The sequence below is a fragment of the Diadema antillarum genome, unplaced genomic scaffold (genome assembly GCF_040938485.1).
Source record: "Diadema antillarum isolate AM-2024a unplaced genomic scaffold, OU_Dant_1.0 seq00000239_RagTag, whole genome shotgun sequence".
Taxonomy (NCBI): domain Eukaryota; kingdom Metazoa; phylum Echinodermata; class Echinoidea; order Diadematoida; family Diadematidae; genus Diadema; species Diadema antillarum.
Window position 1 is genome coordinate 483,569 of NW_027271286.1, and position 24,983 is coordinate 508,551.

Consider the following 24,983-nt stretch of genomic DNA (forward strand, 5'->3'; position numbering starts at 1 on the left):
TTGACACTGTGGTGTAGTTTTCACAGAGTGTTCACATAGTAATGCTTTTCTTCACACTTAGAATTGATGACTCACATTGTGTTCACACTGATAAAATGCTCGAATTTTACAGTGTGAAGATATTTCACAATGTGTTTACACTGTGTTTCACACTGTGTTTGTCACACTGTAGGACACTGTGGTTTTTTTTTTCAATATATTTCTGGTCCTACTTCAGGGCTTCCTTCAATTTTTTTTTCTTTTTTTTCTTTTGTTTAAAAAAAAATAAATAAAGGGGGAGGGTGGTGCGTTCGGTGAGCCCCCTATATCCGCCATTGATTTAAACTGTATATATGTGAGTCATTCCCATAACTATTTTGACTACTCCCCAACCTCTTGGACTATAATCTCTGACATTAATTTTGCCCCCTCAAGATACACTTTTTAAAATTTTGATTAGTTTCATTCGTCAGTTACTTGTTCATTTTACTGTGATACTAAACAAACCGAAATAGATGAAAAATGACGGAAAATGGCATTCTGATGAGATATTTGTGTTCAATTAGGATGACAATTTCCTCAAATTCTACAAGCATGATTTCTTCAAGTATGCTGGAATTATATTACGTAAACTAGTTGCACACACCTACACCCCCCACACACCCACACACAAAATAACCCAACCCAACCCACATGCAATAATTATTTCAGACGTAATGGCAGAGTCTGTCTATATATATATAAGTAAAGCCTATACTGGTAAACGGACCACTGCAAAGCACAACCACAACTTTATATATGTATATGTATATATATATATATATATATATATATATATATATATGTATATATATATATGTATATATATGTATATATATATATATGTATATATATATGTATATATATATATATATATATATATTTTTTTTTTTTTAAATGCTGCAAAACAAACTCATGCTAAATGACAGTAAGACTGAACTGTTATTGATTGGCACATCCAAGCAAATATCTAAACTTTCTTTTGATGTGATATCGGTTAGAAGTTCTGTCATTTAAAGTCATCTTCCATTGTCAGGAATCTTGGCGTGTGTTTTGACACACATCTAAAGATGGAAGCACACATCACAAATGTGTGTAAATCATCATACCATATGATATACAAGCTTAGACGTATCAGGAAATATTTTGATGAGAACAGTATGAAAACGATCGTCGAAGCATGTATTCTTAGTGAATATGATTACTGCAATGGGTTATTATAATAATGGACTCCCTGATTCTCAAGTTAGGCGCTTGCAGCGAGTCCAAAACTCCTGTGCAAGGCTTATCTGTAACAAACCTAGGTTTTCAAGGATTACTCCTCTTCTGAAAGACTTACACTGGCTTATTGTTTAAGATTTGTTGATTGTATATAAGTCACTCATCGGTCAAGCTCCCAATTACATATCCGAATTATTAGTGTTTAAATCTCATCGACATACTCATAATTTGCGCAGTTCTAAGGACACTCTTCTCTTACAAATTCCAACATGTAAAAAAAAGTAACATTGGGAGACAGAGCATTTGCCTGTGCAGCTACTAAACTCTGGAATGATCTACCATAAGAAGTCCGGAAATCCCGAACAGTAGCAGTCTTTAAATCACGACTCAAAACACATCTTTTTATTTAACTGTTCGTTATCATCAAGCACATCAGAAGCTTTTGCAGCGCAGAAGAATATTATGTCTATAGGTTTTGCGCTTTATAAATTGATATATCATTTATCTTAAAAACTTAAGCACTGTTTGTTCAATTGTTCGCATATGATATTGAAAGTCCCGATTTGGGACTCTTTTAAAAAATTTTCCCAACCTGCGCCCTTCTAATACTGACGGTATGGCTGCTCGCCACGACTTGTTATCGCTTGGCACCAAACCGATGCCCGACGATGGGTTGGCCAAAATTTGAGTACTAGAAAAAATACTTCAAGTATTACGCCATCAGCGACGGCAAATGACAATTTCTCTATACGTGGTGCAAACTGCATGGACGTAGGGACTGTGCTCCGGATTTCACTCTAGATAGTCCTCCAGATTAGTACTGGATGCAGTTGAGGACAGTCTGCCCTCATCTGCAGCTAGTCTCAGGATCTGATTCTGAATACGAGCCCCGAGAATGTAAACAAAGGAGGAGTTTCCGAACTCTTTTTTTTCTTTGATAAATCCCCGTTCTAACTTGGAACGTACAGGTTACCTATAGGTAGTAATCTAGAAACACGTTTTCGCGTGGATGTGTTGCTGTTGTTTTTGTTGCTTAATGACGGAAAGAAAGGAAGAAAGAAATCAGAATTTATATGACAGATGGAATAACATAAATGACATCAAAACAAAAGCCTTTTATTTTCTTTGCATGTAACATTGTATACATTCACTGGGTACATGAATGGTTTTAGTGTTGCATTGTTCCAGCTAGAAAGATCGTTGACGTGCAATGCCACTATATACTTTCAGGGTGAGGTTCGTTATTCCAAAGGCTCGTTAACCCGATAGTATTAGACGGTGCGTACTAACGATCGTTCGGAATTAAGAACCTTATCAGGCTTAATTCATTTTTGGATGAACGAACAGAATTCGGAATAACGAACTTTATTTGACTTTAGGACTAATGAACCTTCGGAATAACGAACTGTATCCCTACTTTCAACCTGGTTGCAATAAAGTGCAATCAAACAGACAGAAAATGTTTAAAGAGTTGTCAACTTGAACATAAAAACGAGAGTGATATTTTCATATCGCACACGCTTTCAACAAACAGTGATATATATTGCAAATTGCACACATGAGTTTTATTACTTTGAAAGGCGATTTTGTTGTTGTTGTTTTTTTGCTTCCTGTAGGCCTAAATTCCAAGTATCGTTGACATATGATTTTTAAAAATCGATTCATGGAAACTTTTCACATGCATTCTATCACTATACGTATGATAGTTCTCTTTGAATTGCGTGCGGATGAATATAAATACATGCGAAACACACACTTTTTCGAATTTCTTTCAACTCACAATATTCACATTCCTTAAAACAAATATACAAAGGCAAACAAAATTATACACAAACAACATCATACCAAGGTATGTCAACTCTTACGTCATGATTCGAATGATCAAAACAAAATCCGTCTTTTTTTAACATAATCTACCGAAGTCCTAAACTTTTAATAATTTTATTGATGCAGAAAAGTATATATAAAATAATATAATACATAAAATCTTTGAGTTAAATATTTTCATTTCTATAGCTAATATTGTCTATATTCCTTATATCTACTCTATATTCCTTATATCTACTACCAGTAATTCCCAACAACCCCCCCCAGCGCATACACAAACATACAAGATAGCACGGAAAAGTTAATTCGCACACACACACACACACACACACAGTACATTCTGACGGAGGCCTATAAATACACAACCATCAACAACTAATGGGCACATAAATCACTTGTTTTTTATAGATTTACGCATAGAATGGAAAATAATTAACTTCTTTACCTCTCCCCTCCTTCCCCCTCCCCCTTAACATTCTGTATAATTTTCTTTCTTCTCTCTTCGCTTGCTACATTATTCGCCATATTTTTCCTGATACTAAATGTCCATGCACTTTGATTTCCCGAGGGAGGCATGGATATCAGGAAACTGCGTATGGCGATCTCCCTTACATTTCAATAATCATTTCCGAGAGATTAATTACATAATTACATGGAAATGTTTTACTACTATTTGTAATTAAATAATCATATTATTTTGTAATTATCTATTTTACAAATTATTTTTATATCCTGTATTCAGCTTTGTATCCAATGTATGTCAAATATTATTGAAGTATAATGTCATGCGCAATTTTGTTTTTGTTTGCAAAATGAAATATAAAACATCAAATACAGAAACGACCCAAGTTCTTTAAGGAGATTTTTACTGCGTATCCGTGTGTTTGTCCATTTGATCAGCATGTGGATCCTCAGTAAATTTCTTCTTTTTGATGTGCCAATGTTGTCAGGGCAATAAAAACAAGTCTGGTTTACATGCTCGGACAAGAATAAATTGTGCTCAGTAGTCACTGCATGCACATCAATTCATGTTTGATTTTAGTCCAACAGAAAACAAAACAAATCCTGAGCTGCATATATGACGCCGACTATATTGCTCAATATTTACAAAGCGACTGGGCTTCCCCGCAACACACAAAATAATAACTTGCAGCTGCAAAAAGGTGCAAAGTGCAGTACATGTGAAACATTAGTTGCTTGATAATCTTTTACTTCGACCGATATGAATATCTCATCAGTAATGTATACATGGAAAACCCAACAGGGTTGTATGTGGAAGTCGCCCCTTTTGACTGTATAGCCAATGAGTCAATAATTTCAATACAAGGCGGAGCTTTTTGTTTACTTTTATGCGGGGTTAAAAATATGATATGACGTACATAAAGCAACTATCGTTCACAGTCCATGTTTTGTCCAATCATGTGATAGGACTTGTTTTTATTGTTTTCGGATAATGTAAAAGTAAAATAAGGGGACAACATCAAATCAAGCTTTGCTGAAGGTAACGGTTTCCCGTATTATCTCCTTGTTTGTGTATGATTGTGGTATTCAATCTAATGTTGCTTTCGTTGTTAGTGTTGTCGCTATTGACAGTGTTGTTGGTTCCTGTATTGATTAACATCTTTCATTTTTTCTTTCATATTTTAAATCCATTTCTTCCTAAACCAGGGGGTGTTTCATCAATTTAGTCAGCGCTGACAATTTCAGCAAAATCCTCGGTTCTGATTGGCTAAGAAGCTCTTGTCACTGACTGTTACCATGGTAATTGTCAGTGACTGACAACTTGTCAGGGCTGACAACTTTCATGAAACGGTCCCCTAGAGAAAATGAAATAAATACAGATATACCAACCAAATCTAAACCACTCATGCAATTTCAATAGGAAGTGTTGCAACAATGTTGTAAGTCCACTAAAGTGACAAGTGGAGTGAGGACGGTAAAGCCCTGACTCTGTTTCCTTTAGTCATTTTCATTCAAAATAAACTTTTCAGTGATATCTGGGGACACGTTTTGCTCCAGAAGAATATGGACAAATGCTTGAGAAACATATAGGCCCGAATTCACGAAGGTGGTACAATTGAAACCATGGTTTAAACCATGGACAATTTGTATGGAGCGCCAAGTGTCGCATGGCCTATTTCGTTAAAAAATTTGTCATTTCGTTAACGAAATGATCACTTTGTCGACGAAATGTTGTCATTTCGGCGACGAAATTACTGAATTCGTAACGAAGTAGGCCATGCGACACTTGGCGCTACATACAAATTGTCCATGGTTTTAACCATGGTTTCAATTGTACCACCTTCGTGAATTCGGGCCATAGATTATCCACTCCATTGATAAATTAATTCATTAATCAACAAATTTCCACGTAATTTTGACATGAAGTCTGTTTACTCATAACTTTAGGTTCTTCTTGATCACAGTTTAATGTTGCAACACTATATTCATAGAATAACACATTAGAGCATAAAACCCGTTTAGACATCTGATAACAGCTATGACAGATGCCGGCATACAGAAAATAGCAACTAGAATGCAGGGACTTCAGTAGCATGAACTATCACTACGATATGAGTTTGATCCTTTCTGCTCATGAAATTGTTATCTATTGGTAAATGTCCTTTGCCCGTGAATATTGCCTTTCTCTACATAAAGTGCTATCCATTCGATTCTCGTGAATTGTGTAATCTTTCTTATCTAGGAATTTCGGTGAATATTCATTTTCTCTTATTCTTTGCACGGAACTTACGTCATATCAAAATTATCATTCTGTCACTTTTCTGTTCTTTTTACAAGCTGTAAGCCTATTCTACTGTGTGTATTGTCCGTATTGATTTTTAAAACGATAAATAATGACATGAGAACTACGAAGATTTTGCTTGTTCTTCTCCATGACATCTATCAATTCTGGTTGTGTGATTATTAAATACTCAGTTTAATTGAAAAAAGGGGAAAAAATGACAAATTCAACTATCCAACTTGTCATTGAATCAACATTTGCCAAACCTTACCTACCTCAACATCTAATCACAGTCAACAGATCAACAAACCAACATAATGAAATGCAATAAAGAATTGCTCTATTTCCATGTAATAGCTTAGAATAACCTAACTTCCAAAAACTAGGGATCCACGTACCTGAACCTCTTTGTGATGCTTTTGTTCCTATATACAGATTTTCAGCTGACGCTTTTCCTCTAATCATTTGATATTAACCAATGAACGTTGCAGTGAAACAAGTAGATAGTTTGCACGAGCGCTATACAAATGTAAAAATTGTATTGCATTGCATTGTATTGTACTGTATTGTATTGTAAGAAAAAAAGTCCTCTTATACCCCTTTTATACTCCGCACGACTTTCGCTCGCTTTTGAAGCGAGATAACTTTAGCAGCAGGGTGCTATTCTTGATCATCCGAGTGGCGTGCGAGCCCACTTGAAGCTGTCAATGTAACCTTATCACCCCTCCCCTCCTTCAGCTGTGTTTCCCGCCAGCGTCACAGAATGTAACCATGGTAACCCGATCCAAAATTAAGATACCATTATTATACTGACGTAGGATACCATTATTATACTGACGTTAGCCCGGGCTTGAAGCTGTGAACCTAAACTACCTCCCGAGAGCGGGCAAACATTACTCTTGCTCGGGCTACATTATGTTTCGACTATTTATGCAGAGAGTTAGGTCGTTCAGGTTCGAGATATCTCCCAGTTTCTTCTCCGGGCTATGCAAGTATTATGCCAAAAAAAAAAAGGAAAAGAAAAAACAATATAGCGTACTCTCGTTATAACGAGCATGGCTTTAACGAAAGTCTCTCAGTAAAAATTCTGGTCCTAAAATGATTATCTACACGTTCGTATCTTTATATACTTTACTGTTAGACTATAACGGAATTTCGATGTAACGAAAGGAAACTGCCGATCCGGAGGACTTCGTCATAACGGGGGTTGGCTGTACGGGGATTTTGTCATTCGAAAGCACTATTTGTGCGTGATGTGGACGAGTGGTCAAAGGCACTCTTCTCCCCGGGTGACGATAGATGATGAAGATCTTGTAAATCTGTTGGTGGCAAGAGGAAAAGTGTTAATGAGATATAGGCGTTGGTTTTATTCCTACATCAAATACAGTAGCAGAAGTTTTAATGTCGTCGCTACTGCCATACGATGCAAAAGAAGCACTTTCATGATGTGTTATATCAGAAAATCATATTGTGAGAGCTGTGTTACTTCGTCGATAAGGACAAATTCGTAATGCACTGTAGGACGCAGTGTCGGGAAATGTTGACAAATCGCGTTTACTAAAACTACAGATTTACTTAATAAGTAACATTTATAGCACAATCTTTTTCTTTTTCGATCCCGTCTCTGTGAGAACATGTGATAAAATGCATAAAGCTCTCAATATTCAAGTAGAGGATCCTGTGTTTGAATCACGCCTGGTGTGGTCGTTCTCCGGCAAGACATTTCACTCACAATATGCCTCTTGAACTAAGAGGATATACCGAGACCCTGATGATGCTAGAATGATAATGATGACAGGGTCCTTCAGAAGAGTGTGGTGCTAACACTTAAGACTAACCAGGGAATGAAGAGTATAATTATCAACACTATTTGCTTTTTAAATTGTTCAGATAAGCATCGGGACTTTACCTTCTGCCTGGTCAGGTTTGGCTATAGGCTCCAGAGAAGGAGTAGACCATCGGAGACACACCTCGAAGGAAGATAGTAGGACCGGTAGAATGACCAGACTGTGCAGCATCCCAAAGACCATCACTAGGAACATGATCTTGAAGAAAGCTCGGAAGATGTAACTGGAGGACCAGTTGAGGACGATGACGGCAATGATTGTTGAAATGGCTCCTTGAAGGATGGGCATTCCGAGAGAGTAGAGCGCCATCACTGCGTGCTGAGAGGAGATCGAGAGTTCGTCTTTCCGTTTGCCGTCGTAGATTTCTGTGCCAGAGAGAAAGGAGTAAGTGATGTGGGCGGAGAAGTCCACGCTGTATCCAATGCAGAGGATGAGGTTGATCATAGAGACGCTGTCAAGGCTGACATCCCAGAGTGACATGTAGCCGATGATACCAATCTCGATAGATGCGATGCAGATGGTGACCACCAGCGAGCAGATGGGGCTTGGAATGAGAATGAAGGCGATGACAAACATGCAGACGACAGCGATGGAGAGAGTTTGAATCGTGAGAGGCCTGATTATCACATATTGTTCGTATGTGATGAAGAAAGGCGAGAAGGCGGTCAAACTCATGTTAGAGCCATCTGCTCTCTGACGCACATCAGCCATTAGTTCTATCTGCTGATTCGTGGTACGAGCATTCTTTCCCGTCAGTAAACATCTGGATGCTGCGATCACGGTGTTATTGGATCCTTCCTCGAAAACGATATCCTCTACATATTTAGAGAAGATTGGATTTTGAAGAAACTCGGTAACAAGAATTGAGATGAAGTCTTCACTACTGGCGTCTGTGCCATGGGAGTGCTGCAAAAAGCTTAAGTAGTCTCTTAGCCAGAATTCGGTTATTTCGGCGGAGTGAATGTAATAGCTGCTTTCAAAATCTGCGACTACATTTTCAACCTGTCTCTGAACGGCAGGGTCACTGTAATTTAGTTTGTCCTGGAATGCGACGGAAATAAAGGGACTATACTCTGAGAAATAATCTGCTTGATGCTCAAAGAACATAGAAGCAGCGGATCCGTCCCTTGCCAGTAATTTCAGCTCAAATCCCTCTGTTACTGCAACACATCCATAAATCGCTCCACCGAGATAGCCACAAAACATTAGCAGAGTTAGGATTTTGGCTGGAAGGGTCAACAGCACTGGCCCATAGTAGTCCTTGAAGAAAGTCATGACGCCTGTTTCGCAGGATTTCTTTTCACTATTTCGGCGATCATCTGGAGACATTCCACCTGCGCAGAACAACTTGTAAGCTGTCGAGCTCGCCTGGTCGTGGGGGAGAACTTTCATCAGGGTCATGCAGTGACGATTCGCCTCCTCCCTGCGACCGCTGTACACCATGCAGGCCCCGAAGAAAGTGATCTGGAAAATAAAGTCAAAGATGACGGCAACGCCAGTGTAGAGACAGAAGACGCGGACGGCTGGTAAAGGGGCGATCGACCCGATGCAGAAGGCAAGGGCGTCGGTGATGCTGGTGATGGTGATAGAAATTGCCGCCTCAGCATACGTCCCACCCATTCGCTCCTCAACAGTCTCACATGGACTAGTTTTCCTCCATGCTGCTACCATAATGAACATGTCATCAAGTCCAATGCCTGCAAATAGCATGCAATATATCACATGAACAATAAAAGAACCCATGATACAATGTTTAGGGTAATAACTTCAATAATGAAAGTAGTGATAATCATAATGGTAATATGATATATTGTAAAGCCTTTCAAATTGACTTAAAGTATTACTGCTCTTGATTGCTGGGAGAAGAGTATTCCAAAGAATAGGGCCATAGTAAAGTATGGAAGATTGAGTTGTTGAAATGCGGTTTAATGGTGTGTGAATATTTTGAACGTTCCTAGTGTTGTAATTACGCATTCAGAGTGAATTGACTGTGAAATACTTTTGGAAGATTATCGTTGTAAACTTTAAGCATAAAGACTACACTTTCAAGAAAAATAAATTCTAGAACAGGTATAATTTTCATCTTAAGAAATAATGCATACTAAGAGCTAAATATAAAGAGTTGGTTAACAACCAACACTGCGTATCTGTGTTCATTTATGAATGCGATCAATATTTCCTCTTTGCAGTGAAGACCAAAACAATACTACAGTATCTTAAGTGAGGTGAAACAAAAGAATTAAGTAACATGTTTAAAAAATGTGGAAGAAATTGGATATGGTTGAACATTTGCGGTTAACATCGGGATTTCAAAACAATTGGTCATCTTTAAAAACATCCCAGAATTCGATATCATAAACCCGTTCTTTTTTTTTCTTATCGCTATAAATCAAATTCAATTTACGATCAATTTTAGTTCTTGTTCCATATAATACATAATAGGTTTTTATAAACATTCAGAATCAATTTATTTCCTGACATCTAATCGCTTATAAATACAACCAAGTTGAACATTTATATCATGAAATGATTTCTTAGGATCTGTATACGAAATAATACAAATCATATGTCGAGTATGATTAATTATTATCATACATTGAAGAAAAAAGAAGAGGCCCAAGAACAGACCCTTTTAGTACTCCACACTTTATTTCTTTTAGATGGGACACCATTAATACATGTTAATTGTTGACGATTTGAGAGATATTGAAAACTTGTCAGCAGTTTAATGGAGTGCCCCTTACACCGCAATAATATTTATTTTTTTTTTCTAGATGATGATAATAATAGTAGTAATCAAATGGTCTATGACATCTATTTTTTGGTTAAATCAATAAAACACTTAACGCACATTCTCTGCTGTCTTTATAACTCTATTTACCTTGTCAATAAACCTGCAATACTGCTGTTTCTGTTGAATATATATCTGCCTTAAACTAATATCATGCTTATCTAAAGATTTTGTTCATCTGTTATAAACAAAGTTTTCTAATATTGGCCAAAATATAGTCAATGCCAATATTGAACGATTATCATTTACATCAGTTAATTTTCCGTTTTTATATATACGTGTAACTCGTGCAGTTCCATTTTCTCAAGAAAAGTACTGATACGTAAACATTTGGTGAAAATATTACATAATGGAACACAAATTTATCAATAAAATTACAAATTTTACAATCGTGATGTCAATATCATCAGTATCAGACCTGATGTTTATTTTTTCATGTCTACTATGGTTACTTTGTCATTATTTGTTATCGGCTGTAACAAAAATACCATTATTTGGCGTTTTCAGATAATACCATGAAAAGATTTATTCTCATTTATACCATTATCTACATCTTGCAAATGAGTTCCGACGTTAACAAAATGTCATCAAATGTATCTACAATACCTTTACTGTTGGTTATATTTTTAACTTCTAAAATAAAGAGAATCAATAACTGTATTCCATTAGCTTATTAAAGATATTGTTGATTAATTTCCAGATGGATTTTATGTTACCTTAACTACATCAAATTTCCTATTCAACTAATATCTCGTATCTTGTCGTATCATCATAGTTACAGTATTTTTTACTTTAAATAAAAATGTTTTATTCACTTCTTTTCGATGCAAGATGGAATTCAAAAGGTATTTCTTATATAACTGTGAATTTTTTGACAAAGTTTTTGTAATTACTTTGTTAACCATGGCCTTTTTGTTCCTATGTTTATAAAGGCAAAAGGATTTCTTTGGAAAACTTTCTTCTTAATTTTATTTTTTTTTTATTCATCATTTTCACCAAAACATTATTCCACTGTATGCCATTCATCTTCGTTAAAAAAAGGTCCTTGAACCAAATTCATTAATCAAACATCTCTGATTTTACACGACGTTTTCTTAACGTAAGTAAGGCTTGATAAAGTAGTAAAAATTTACAAATGATCACACGTCATTTACAAGAACCTGACTGTATAGGGATAGTTACATTGGTATGGATGTTATAGAAGCAAATGCTTGAGTAATACGTGTGGGACGATCACTAGCTGGTTGCAGATAAAAACTGGACAACAATTCTTAAAATGACCTTCAGATTAACATTTGGTTTTGTTAAATCTATATCAAAATCACTCAAAATAAAACAGTCACATAATTTCAAGTTTGTCTTATCCAAAAGAATCGCAAAATCTACAATAGAAACATCAATATTTTGAGATGGGGGTCGATTAAACACTCGACAGGGAGTATTGTAGTCGAATCTGATTTGATAATCAAGAACGTTTGAAGCTTCATACGCACTTGAAAAAACTTGGTAAGATTTTCTTTTTTAATTTGTTATCAAACTATCAATTGAAATCTGAAGTGTATATGCTACTGAGGGTCCGAATTTCGCCTATGACGTGTATGAGGTATATATGAGAACCTTGATTTTATTATTTGACATTAGTATTTTCCATAATGAAAAAAAATCTAGAGATTACCAACGTTCACGTACGCTTTTAGGCTCGATGGGTGTCAAAGTCTTTGCTGCTTTCAATAAACAAACAAAAAATAAATTGTACTTTGTTGTCAAAATTAAACTCACTAAAAAAAAAATCATCTCAGTTATTTGAAAGGCTTAATGGAGGTTTTAGTTTTGTCGTTGTGTTGATGTCACTTTATGTCTACTCTTCTCTACCTGTACACTGTAACGTTTTTCTGTACCTTGTCAATTACAGTCTTGAGGGGAATTCATATTACAAGCTTTATTTCTACCTTTCCCTCCATTTTCAAAAGTTTCAACATTATAAAGCAAATATCAGGCATCTAGGCTTCAAAATTTATTGTGCTCATAAAATATTTCGATACAAGATTATGTAGAAGTTTCATATTGCTTTGTTTTTGCGCATAATTAGCACACATATGCTCTGTTGAAAATGAAAATAAATACATGAAATCAAATCAAATTTACTTCATGCCAAATTCTCCTTACCCAGATACTACGCTGTGAAAAGCGTAAATTTTTCACTGAGCAGACCTCTTTTTAACCGCTATATCAAAAATACTTGGAAAGCCATCAATACATTCATTAACAGCAATAAGGACGCCACGTCGATAGTAAACATTTCAGTCAGTATTTCTCGAGATAGGAAACCGTGTCGCTCAAAATATTATTTCCTAGACACGAAAAACGTATTTTGTTTTATTTTTTTTTACGAATGTGTAGAATGCCGAAAAAAAAATTGTTGGAAATTGAGAGGACTGCTAAAAAGCAGAACTTCTGGTTTGCAGTGTATTCATGAGAAAAAAAGAATATACTGTATTGCTAAACAAGCAGAAGAAGGTAAAATGCCTAAAATGGAAAGACAAAAAGAAATATATATATCCATACATAAATAAACACACATATCCGCACACACACACATACACAAACACGAGACAGCTCTCTTGAAAAGTAAAGAAAAAAAAATAGGGTGGAAGGAAAAACAGGAAGAGACTGAAGCAGACAGGAACTAGAAATGTCGCTTTGGCGACTGGTATGCCTCCGCCATAATGCATGATTTTCCCAATAGGTCTGGATAGTACATGGGCAAGTCCAAGCTATTTGATCACACAAGACTGAAAATTTAAAATGGGTCAATCTACATAAACTTAGTATCATTTGAAAGCTAAGAAGTTAAAATACATGAATTTCAAAAAGAAAAAGTAAAGATCCTTCCGCATAACCAGCAATAAATTAATTAATCTGAATAAATTAAAATTTAGAGTAACGCGTGGGACATTCAAAAATTCTGAATTTTTAATTTTTACAAGTTTTTATGAAAGTAAGTATGGTGACCTTAAGTCTGACTAACAAGTTATCATGACTGTGATTTTCAGTTTCTCAGCTGATTAAATAAATTATGCAAATGAGGGATGGGCCAAAATTAGCATGTCCCACGCGTTACTTTTTTAGGTCATTATTTCTCATTTGCATAAAATTTAATGATTTGATTGACCTGAAACTTTCAAAAGACCAAATTCACAATGGACCTAATCATGTCCAAGAGATAAAAAGTTAGTCTGATAAATCTCATACTTGCAATTTTCAATTAAATTTAGTAATGCGTGGGACATTTTAGTAACGCGTGGGACGATTTGTGTACAAGTCAATGGAAGTGTACTAAATCTTAGTCTTCTATGGGAAATGTGTACATTATTGAGGGATTTTTTGTAATTTTGTGAATTCTGACTTGAAATTTGGTGAAAAGTTCCACTTTGGATAAATAATTCACAAAAGATCATTGCATGCTATTTTCAAGGTCACATTCAAAGTCAAATGTCAAAAAATAAAGGATAACACAGGCATTTCATATTTTTTATTATATCTATTGTTCTGGTGGGTCTAAATCATTTGAATTTGCAAGAATTTATTAGAAATACATCTATTTAGATTATTAGTGCCCCATATTAAAGTTTCTCTGAGCAAATGTGCAATTCACATCACAATATTCATAGTGACAAAAATGTCCCACGCGTTACTTGTCCCACGCGTTACTATACCTATCTTTCTATAATTGACCTTGAGAGAAAACAGTTTTATGATTTTTTCTGAAATGTTTTATTTCAGGTACAGTTATTATTGTAGAAAAAGATGTTTGTAATGATTTTATAGTATACCAAGTATTTTCACAATAATTGAGATAAAAGTAAAAGAAGAAAAAAAAAGACAATTTTTGTGGTCCCACGCGTTACTGGAGAATAAATTTGCATAAATTAAATACTGAACGTGTGATTCTCATTATTTCTATTGTTTTGAATGAAGATACCTACTAGCTATCAAAAGCAACCCAACATATGAAATTACAATCTTAACAGTGTAATATAGGGCTAAATCTTCTTGTGATGTCCCACGCGTTACTGGTGCAAAATAGCTTGGACTTGCCCACATGTGGACAATGTGTGATTACATTTTCACAAAATTGGCAAAATATTGAAATGACAAGTTTGTCACAAATGTGTTGAATGTTCACCTTCCTTGACCTAGGTTTAATTGGATGAATAGGAGAGCATGTATCTAGGGATTTAAGGACTTTAACTTGACTTTGACCCATTCATACATTTAGGCATTGAGTAATTTTCAAGGTACAGGTGTGGAGAAAAAGTGCAATTTCTGAATTGAATAGTAAATTGTTACCATTTTCATCTGGCCCTTGACCCTAAAATTCATAAGATAATCACTTTCAGGTAGAACATGCATAATATGTACGAAGTTTCAAGATGACTTGAGCCACTTCCGAGATATGGAGGAAAAAGTTAGTTCAGCACTTTCAATTGATCTTTGACCTTTTGACCTTTGATGCAAAAAAAGAAGGAAAAAAAAAAAACTTTCCAGAGAATTTCTATTAGGTTACACATGCATACACCATGTGTAAAAAAAAATAACCCTTCTGGCATTGCATAAATATGAGGGAAATAGTAAAATTTTGAAGTGTTGCGCTTGACCTTTGACCCCATGAACCATACATTCTCTAGATAATCACTTCCAGTCAGTACATGTATATACTATGTTCCATTAAGATACCTTGAACAATTTTCCAAGGTACGGAGAACAAAAAAGAAGTTTTAATATTTTTACTTGACCTTTTGACCTTTGACCTTTGACTTCATGACCCAAACTTTCACCAGAGAATCTTAATTGGGTAATACATGTATACATTAAGTTTCAAGAAAATATCTTCAGGCATTCAATAGATATGGTGGAAATAGTGAAATTTTATGTATTTGACCCTGACCTTTTGACCTTTGACCTTTGACCTCATAACCCAAACTTTCACCAGAGAATCTCAATTGGGTAATACATGTATACACTAAGTTTCAAGAAAATATCTTCATGCATTCAATAGATATGGTGGAAATAGTGAAATTTTATGTATTTGACCTTGACCTTTTGACCTTTGACCTTGAGCATGTGCACCCAAGAGTTGATAGGCACAACTTCACCCCCTAATACACATACATGCCAAGTTTCATTAGGATACCTCAACAGGTTTTGATAGTTACCTTGTCCACAAAATTCATTACGGACGGACGGAAGGACGGACGGACGGACGGACGGACGGACGGACGGAAGGACGGACGGACGGACGGAAGGACGGACGGACGGACGGAAGGACGGACGGACGGACAACCCGAAAACATAATGCCTCCGGCACCACTTCGTGGCGGAGGCATAAAAAGGGGCGAAGGAAGAGGAGATGGAGCGTTTAAAACCAACGCACGCGAGACACCGAATGGTAGAATGGTAAAACGGGATATGTCTTCCTGATGGCGGGGAAACAATACAATGATTTCCAGTGAACTTATTCACACCGAATGAAATTCCATCCGTTATTCTTGGTGCAAAAGGGGAGGGCATTCTTAAGTGACATGATTTTACTTTATAATTCCTTAAAAAGCCCCAAAACTTACAGGTGTATTACCGTAACATTTCATACAGTTGTTGGGGAATATCATTCTTAAAACACGGAACAATTTCGTGACGTTTGCAAAAGGGATATACGACCTTTAAACCATATGTAGATCCTCATTTACTCGTGAAGCTAATTCTTTTCATCTAGCCACAGCATAAATCTAAAGACCAAGCTCTTACCTAGAATGAGAAAAGGCATCGACAGAGTCACAACATTGAAGTTGACGCCAGCAAATGAGAGAAGTCCAAGCGTCGAAGCCACGGCTAAAGAAGCCGATATGACTCCCATGAAGGCAAGCAGAGATTTACTGTACACCCAGTCCGTCATTACGCAAGTCACGCAGGCAAACGTGCATATGAGGGTGTAGGAAACGGTGAAAAAAGGAAAGATTTCTTCTGCCGCCAAATGGATCTCGCTGTCGAGCGACTGCGACACGATGTAGGAAACGGAGATGACGTCGGATCGGAAGTTGTCGGCGTAGTCGACAAATTTTTTCTCCCAATCTCTTCCCTCGGACTCGAGCTCTGGAGTTGTCTTCAAGTAATACGCCAAGGCGGTGAAACCTGCCTTGGTAATGGTTGACATATCATCCCTTAATGTGACATCACCAAAGAATGGACCTAAGAAATAAACCGTGTCCTCATGAGTTGGGGAGTACAATGGATACGTCAAAGTGGTGTCCCTCACTCGACTTTCATTGTACGCAAACACCTGCAAAACAGAATTCAACAGGCAGTCACCTTGCTGTCTGGCGCATACGGCTTCAAAGTCGTATTCAACACCACTATCGTTGAGGACCGTAATGTTTCGCACACCGCGATCAAAGCGTAGCATCTCAGCGATAATGGCTTCTGTGAGCACATTATCACCAGTCTTGGGCTGGACTATGATATTAGCGGCCAGGTCTTCGTCACCTTTGCCGCGGCTGGGGTAGTACTCGTCGTAATCGACCGGAAAGAGGTCATAAATGATCTCGGCATCGTCGTGAGCCCGACTGACGTCGGGGGTGAAGAGGTAAATGACGTCTGTATCCATCTGCAAGAAGACGATCCCGCTGCCGAGAACAGCAGTCAGCAGCAACGGGACCGTCAAGAAGAAGGCTGGCCAGCGAGCAAGATACCGTCCGTACTTGCCAAATATTTTCGACAGTCCTCTCTCAATACATCTGTAGGACGCCATTGGACTGGGAAAAATACAAAGAGTACAAAACAAAATTGTATTAATGATAATATGGTGGTAACATGAACAATTAACAAGAATTTCTTTCTCTATATATCCTCTCATGTCAAACAATCATTAACCTAACATTGACTTCGAGGTAACGTACAGCTTTTGTATAAGGTCCCATGTCTAATTTTCAACCCACGCATTGCCCACCATGCTCATCCTACGTATAACAGTGGACACGGTGAATTATTTCTCTGAATTCTGGCAGTACTGCTCAAAGGATAAGTCTATAGTAAGATTTCCGGGAAAATAAACAAAACAGATCTCTGAACAGTTGAAGGGCATTTTAATCAACAACAAATTATTCATAACATTTGGGAACCAAACTGCCTTAACAGTCAAAGGTTTAAGAGGCATGCTTTGTATCAAATCTGATAGATCAATTCCAAGTAGTTAGTCTGAATTAATTCAAAGTAAAAAATTGAACGAAATGGCAATTTTGTCACTGTATATTGGCTAAAATATTGGAGAGTTTCAGTGGTTCTTGACATCGACCATCATATAAGGGAGAGGAAAAGACATAGAATGATAACCAATGTTTTACATTGAACTGCATGCTCCAGCTCCGCATCAATCTATGACAACAATTATAAGAAAGGTATAGATTAATCAATTCTTGACATTAAGAGAAGCGGACTTCCGTAGGTTTATGATAAATAGGTTGAAAAATTGAGAGGAAAAAAAAAGCCGAACTTGTTCTCAAACGAGTCTTACGAACAATGCTCCTTTACTTCAAAGAAGCCTTGAATGCTACAAACATAAACATAATGTATTTCGTGTCAATAAGCCTCTTCCGAAAACAAAATTGAAACTCATTACACTAGTCAGCATGATAATCATGGAAGCTTAGAATAAAAAGAATGTGGTATTATTGCTATTGAAATCGCACATAAATCGCTCTTAGTGAAACATAATAATAGAAATATAAAGTTTGTAAGACGATGTACATGTTCAGCACTATGACTGTGGGAGGGCAGCGTAGATATTGCATAAATAATGCGTTCTTGTTGTCCTCTCAGAAAGAATAAAGTTAGAGTTTATAGGGTATCACTATAAATCAGGTATAATGGGCTTTTGATCATTCGTTCAGTGACATAGCGTCATGTTTACTATATATTAGAAGGCCTTGAAGAAGTCCAGGAAAACAAAGGTAATTTTATAAAAGAAGCTCACATTGGTTAAATGCATGTCCCCTTTTACTAGTTTCATCATGCCATTGCTTACAAAGTACAAGCCCTGCAGCAATTTTACTCTGAGTCCTATTATTCAGGTAAATATCTTCCTTTTTGAAAGAAGCAAAATATGCTACAACAAAGCACCCAACATATTTTTACAAAAAAGTGCAAAATACGACGTTTTGGGCAAAATTGGGCATTTTTACTGCAATATATGCTTAACAGATTAAAGCTTATTGGTGGATAAAAGTATATTTTAATGGCTGACAAATGATAGAAGACAAGCAAATTTTGAATACTATATACAAAAGTCATGCATGAAATGATGGATTTTTTTTTTCAAATTATTAAATTAAACTCCTCGTGTAAGATTTGATGTCACGAAAATTGCTTACACGAGGAACCTTATTAACTTATATGAGAATGGTATCCATATCAAGCACCAACGTTGAAGTCTTTGTTGCTATTTAGGTTGCCATGGTTTCCCGTTTACAAAAAGAACGCTTTTTTATGTTTCACTCTCTTTCGAAGGGACTTACTAAATGCGACTTTTTAAAATTCTTTCTTTTTTTTAATGAAAAGATCATTTTCTGATTTCATTGTCAAAATAAGCATATCTCAAGATGGGTACCTCATTTATGGAATTACCCACATAGATAAGTTAAAAATAATTTAGCAATAGTATGCGGTACCGATGCTAAAGAGCTAAAATATTTTGATACTGTGTTTCAGTCGAAGCCCAAATTGAAAATTTATGAAGACGGTTTCTTCTTAACTTTCTTTCAAAAACTTTCTTTTCAAAATTGACAATTATAATATATATATGTATAACATACGCTCAGCAAAAAAAGGAAAAAAAAGAAAAGGAAGTAAACACTTTTTCAAGTGCATATTTCTCATAGAAAATGTGACTAAAAGTTAAAGTATTATATACCATAGGAAAGGAAAATCAATTGGCTATCAACCCAGCAGGTCAATAAAGAGGGAAAATTTATGTGTGAACACCTTTGTTTTTCTCTTCCAAGGCACAGAAGTAAAAATTGCAAAAATGAACAAGTTGTCATTCATGCCTAAGTACTCTTCCATGTAACAATAAAAACAAAGGAAAATTTAATACAATAAAACTCAAGAATTAAGCTGAAAAAATAAACGTTTTATCTTTGTAACATCTTTGAAGACCAAAAGATCAATAAAGGCTGAAAATAACGGAGGAAAATGATGAATCTTCTGTCAAATCTACATTCAAATAAAATGAAAGAAGAAGCAATATTTACAAAAATGCTAGTAATTTGTACTGATTTCTCAAATTAGGAAAATTGTAAATAATATTTGTGACCCTGCACCTCAAAAGAAAAAAAAAAATCGCCAGACATGAATTTGTAGTTAAGACCATATTCTGAAAGAGCAGACTTTAAGCTTTAAAATGATGTATAACTCAAATCACATAGACTCTCCTAACCTTTCTAAATATTGGAAAGAAAGCGCAAACTCAGGAAAAAAATGAACTGAGAAAAGAGGCTCTGAAGTACAGTGTCTATTCAAGCGCTTAATCTTTACCAAACCGTGCTGGCTGTGCGATGAATGGGACAAAAAAACAGGAAGTATAAAAACCACCAGAGTTACAACAATGAAGGGATTATCAAATTAAACTGAAATTAAGCATGCCTCATTAACATCTTCTGCCATAACTAATGCCAACTTTCAAAGCAGTAACATTATCTCTTAAAAAGTTATTTGAGTTGAAAGTGAAGAGTGTGGACAAGGTTTTTCAGAAATGAAAAAAGGGATTCTAAAGACACACCTAATCACACTATTCTACCAAAAATGTTCGAGATAAACTGCTGAAAAACACACTTTCCTGCCCGTTTTATGATACCAAATTTTAGCGTAATGTAAAAGAAGACCCGCTCTTTCAGAAAATATGAAAAAGTCAAGTTCGGCTAGGTTGACCCATTTCATTTATTTTCAGTCCTCATGCAAAATCAGTGTGTGCGACTTTATGTTCGTTTTAAGGTGCACGGTCACATTTGGTTCTTGAATCTGTTTCATGAATCTCAAATTACTTAATCAAAGAATGAAACAAAAACATTCTGCTCATTTAATCACCTTTGTGCCCTTGCTCCCATGTCATTTTGAATTGAACTGAACTGAATCTATTTGTTCAGCATTAAAAAAAAAACAACAGAGAAAGACATTGATGAACAATCATGACAGACAGAGTAAAAACAGAACTTTGGAATACATAAAGCTGAAGGGAAGCAGCCAACGAGGAATTAAAAATTTCCTTAAAATCTGGCCAACCCAGATAATCAATTAAACAAATGCTCTGGTGGAAAATTATTTCATATTTATAAAAAACGAGATGAACAAATATACAATTGCAAGAACAAAACAAAAAGCAATACAGCATGATACACAAAACACTACATTTACATTACGAAGACAGTACAAACAAAGTGAGTTACAATCACTAGATAGAATACATGTAATGCCAGCCAAGCTTGTCAAGAACTTAGGAACGATAATTTTGTATAAAATTCTCTTTAAAGTAGGCCCGCATAAAGAATCGCCCTCTGTCGGACAACTCGGGGCAGGCACCAGACACGGAGCGAGTCGATCTGGAAACGGCTGTGAATGTGACGTCACCGTATCGAGCCTGCACGCGCACGCTGCAGCTAGCTAGCTGCATGCATATGATATGCATTGCTAGACTGTAGATCTCTGTTTTTCTGCTCGCGATCGCCTCATCGTCAGGAAACTCGGAAGTTTAGTAAAATCAAATCTGTCACTGTAACGTTCTGATTTAGAACTACGGGATTATCAAAGTAATATAACATTTCCGTGGAAATTCAAGCTTTTTGATATCAGTAAGTCATTATTTTACCTGTGTACAATCGTCTGCGATATTTCGTTTGTGGGAACATTGTACCTATTCACCTGGATGATGTTTTCTGTTTATATGAAATGCAATCAATGAAGATCACAAGAAAATGAATCTTTGATATTTCTTTTGTGTGATTTTATTTCATTTCTGTGTAAGTCTTTGCTTACACCCACGGCCATCTCTATTCCGCTATTCAAATATTGTTATCGGCCCTTTTGCGCCAACAGAAAATACGTACTGACATACTGTAGCAAAACGAACTAGAAAGGTTCTACACATGTCAATTTACTGATGAAATCTCACACGAAGTACTGCAAAAACTGTTATTTAGTAAAATTGCAATATGGAGCTGAAATAAACATGTTAAACAATATTTATTAATTTTTTAAAGGAATCTCTTCTAAAGCTTTTTATTTAGATCAAATTTGTGGGGAATAGCCCAGATATGCAAAATGAAATTGGCACCATTGTCCGAACGTGCAGCCCATAGAAAACTGTGTGTAAAAAAAAGTAACGTTGCACTAACTATGCATTGATGATGAGCGATAGTTAATGGTTCGACATCACAGTTCAAACTATCTAACGAAGATGAGGACTGAGTGATTTTTAAAATCTAAATCCAAAAAATAGTCAACGGCAATCACGGTTTACGCCTAGTTAGAAGAAAACGGCACTCAGTACATATAGACTCTAGACTAGAACTAGGGCTAGGACTAGTGAGCAGTCGAGGACCGAGAAGATTCTACTCGCCGCTCCGTCGACAGCTGTACGTGCACAGCGCTAATAATAGGCACAGCGTAAACGTTTCGTATGCAATACATACCCCGAATGGCCCTAGCCCTGCTGCCAGAACTTGAAGAAAGTCCAGACGAAAGTCCAGACTCCAAGGTCTAGCGTTGCCGCTAGAGGCCCTTGTGCTGCAGGCCCTGTTGTTTCTGTGCTGAATTTTGCAGGTAAGGTATCTGCTTTATGGATTTTCAATGTTTTTGTGGTCGAGATAAATCTCATGGTGGTCGTATTAACACCAAGGTCGTTTTAACATTCAAACAAATAGTTACAGGGAAAAAAATCAGTATCATTAATTTGTCTCATGCATTTTTGTGTGAATTTCTTACATATTTCCTTGTACATGTTGACCTTTTGTTTACTATAGATCTATTATTATTATTTTTTTTTTTGGGGGGGTGGGGTATTATGGGTTTAAATTTCTTACAATACTGTACTATTTCTTTTGGCTATGCAATTAAGGCCTGTATGCGTACGTTAAAAAATCAAGGGGTATTAATTGGTAAATCCAAATCAAAAATGCATTTTGAGGCCAGATATCTTGATTCAACAACTAAACTACCTTTGCTAATTTCCCCATTTTGGCATAGTCTAAAAAGTTAGGCCCTAGCTCAGACAAAGTCATGCTAATTGAATAGCTAACAGCTAGGCCCTTGCTCTCATTCCAAACTCAAAATCTCACAATCGAACTTCTTGAATCTTGTTCAAGTTCTATTAAACTGAAACTGAAAGGTCTCTATACTCTGATACTTTCCCAAATTCATGTTGATGGCCTGTGGCTGGGCTAATACATACTCACATTTCACATTATTCAATTTGATATGAAATCTGCTACAAATGGTGCTAAAACTTGCCAATTTTGAACATTAGCTGGGTCAAGTCTACTGCGGAGATCGATTTCACCCGCGCCTTCGTCGCCATCTCTCTCCCGCTCCACTACCCGGCCAGCCACGGCGGGATTGCGAGGAAGAGGCTCGTTTTAATACGGTACAGGCTGGCGTTCAACTGCACCTGCACTGCCTGATGATCCTTCGACGTCACTTTCATCTTCGTCGTACTCGCCTATCTCCCCATGGTCGTTATCGTAAGAGTCCGAATCATCAAACGAATCCTCCGAATCTGGATCACATTCCAAAATGAGGTCCTCGATATCCAAGTCAGAGGTACCTTCTGCCATTTTCAACAAGAAAGTCTAGTCGGCTTCGCATCCTACACGTATTAGCTTGGCTTTGTATACAGCTAGCTATACGCTAGCTAGCGCTAGCTCGCGCTCGCTCTCTCGCATAAGATCGAGGCCTCATCACGGTGACGTCATCTCCCCGCTGAGAGTACAAACGAGCTGTTCTCTGGCTTTATTAAAGACCTAATAAAATGCTTGCAAAATGTTTTAATATGCAAAAGAAATGTAAAATATATGTCATGATTATCAATGTAAATATGTTGTCAGTGTCGTTCCGGTTTTTATCGCTTCTAGAAACTCCCCCAAATATCACATTTTTGGAGGACCCCGTTGCAGCTTTTGCGAAAAAGATAGTCACGTGACCAACACCCCTGAACCGATTGATGACGTATAAGCACGGAGTTGTGCTCAGTTAGCAGACGCCGCTCAGCACAAGCACTCAGATTACTAGCTTGGTACACGCGCGTACACGATAGCTAGCCCGGCCAGGCCCGGGCCCCGCGGGATGTGCGCTCCCGGTCGACCCACTGACTGTCGACATGTACGCATTACCACGTACATTATCACTAAGTTAGCTTGCACAGATACCTGGTACCTCGAGCATAATGTCTTCCCCTATATGGGTAAACTTCGACATTGATGATGATGATGAAGACTGCAGCTCTGACGATAGCGGAGAAGAAGAGGAGGCACATGAAGTTGAAGGGGAAGATGGGGAGGGAGAGGCAGCCGATGAACCAGAACGTTATCGTGGGGCTGCACCTTACCGATATGAACCAGCTGCATCTCCCCCGCTGCCAGTACAAGAGCGTATGAACATGGCACCAAGCCCGAGAATAGACCTCACGGAAATGATCGCCTGGGAAATACAGAGTGGTATGTCTGGTATGCCCCCATATAGTTTAACGTTAGAAAGGATATACTGTATTCTACATGATTGACATTGTAAGTTGTAACTGTTTGTCTAGTAAGTAGATTAGAAGAACAGGCCCAGCTCGCTCACAAAGTGAGCGGCTACTCCGGCCGCAGCAAGCAAGCGGGAGCGTCCCGGCTGTGGCCTGGCCCGTCGGCCGGCGCTTACAAGTTAAACTACCAGTAGTAGTCTACTAGTAGTAATAGTAGTCTACTAGTAGTAGTAGTCTACTAGTACTACTACTAGTAGTAGTACTATTACCACTACGGCACTAGGTCTAGTAGACTAGTAAGTAGTAATAGCAGAATCTTTGGTAGTAGTACAGAGGCTACACTCTAACGCCTAACGGTTAGGGGGATATGTTGTTACAGGGTGGGTCGTGGCTCAAAAAAAAAAAAAAAAAAAAAAAAAAAAAAGGCCTATCCAGTTTCCCATAGTCAGTTTCTGCGACATTTGTCATCAGTAATTTAGATGCGCCATTTTCTAAGAAAAACGATACCAACAATTATCGTCAATTTTGGTCGAGTAGTTTTTGTTTTATGCTAAAAATCATACTGTGGAAGGAAGCCCAAACGCCGTGCTTATCTACCGATGAATGCCACGGTGGGGCTGGATTCATGAGTAGGTCTAGGCCTATAAAGCAGGCGAGTCGCCGTAGTACAGACACGCAGTGGTGGTGGGGCTATCGTGAAATAGGCCCCACCGCAGTGCGCGTGCACCGTACCCGTGCGTTTATAGCAAGCAA

The 24,983-nt window shown here is 37.1% G+C and overlaps 1 protein-coding gene across 1 annotated transcript; it reads right to left on the reverse strand.

Moving 5' to 3' along the window:
• Positions 1-7,036: 7,036 nt before the first annotated feature.
• LOC139729436 (patched domain-containing protein 3-like) lies at positions 7,037-23,322 on the reverse strand. The gene is made up of 4 exons (XM_071640361.1): positions 23,132-23,322; positions 16,253-17,256; positions 7,719-9,353; positions 7,037-7,128 (listed from the first exon to the last, which is right to left on the reverse strand). Exons 1-4 carry the CDS (start codon positions 23,320-23,322, stop codon positions 7,037-7,039), a joined length of 2,922 nt encoding a protein of 973 aa, XP_071496462.1.
• Positions 23,323-24,983: the final 1,661 nt, after the last annotated feature.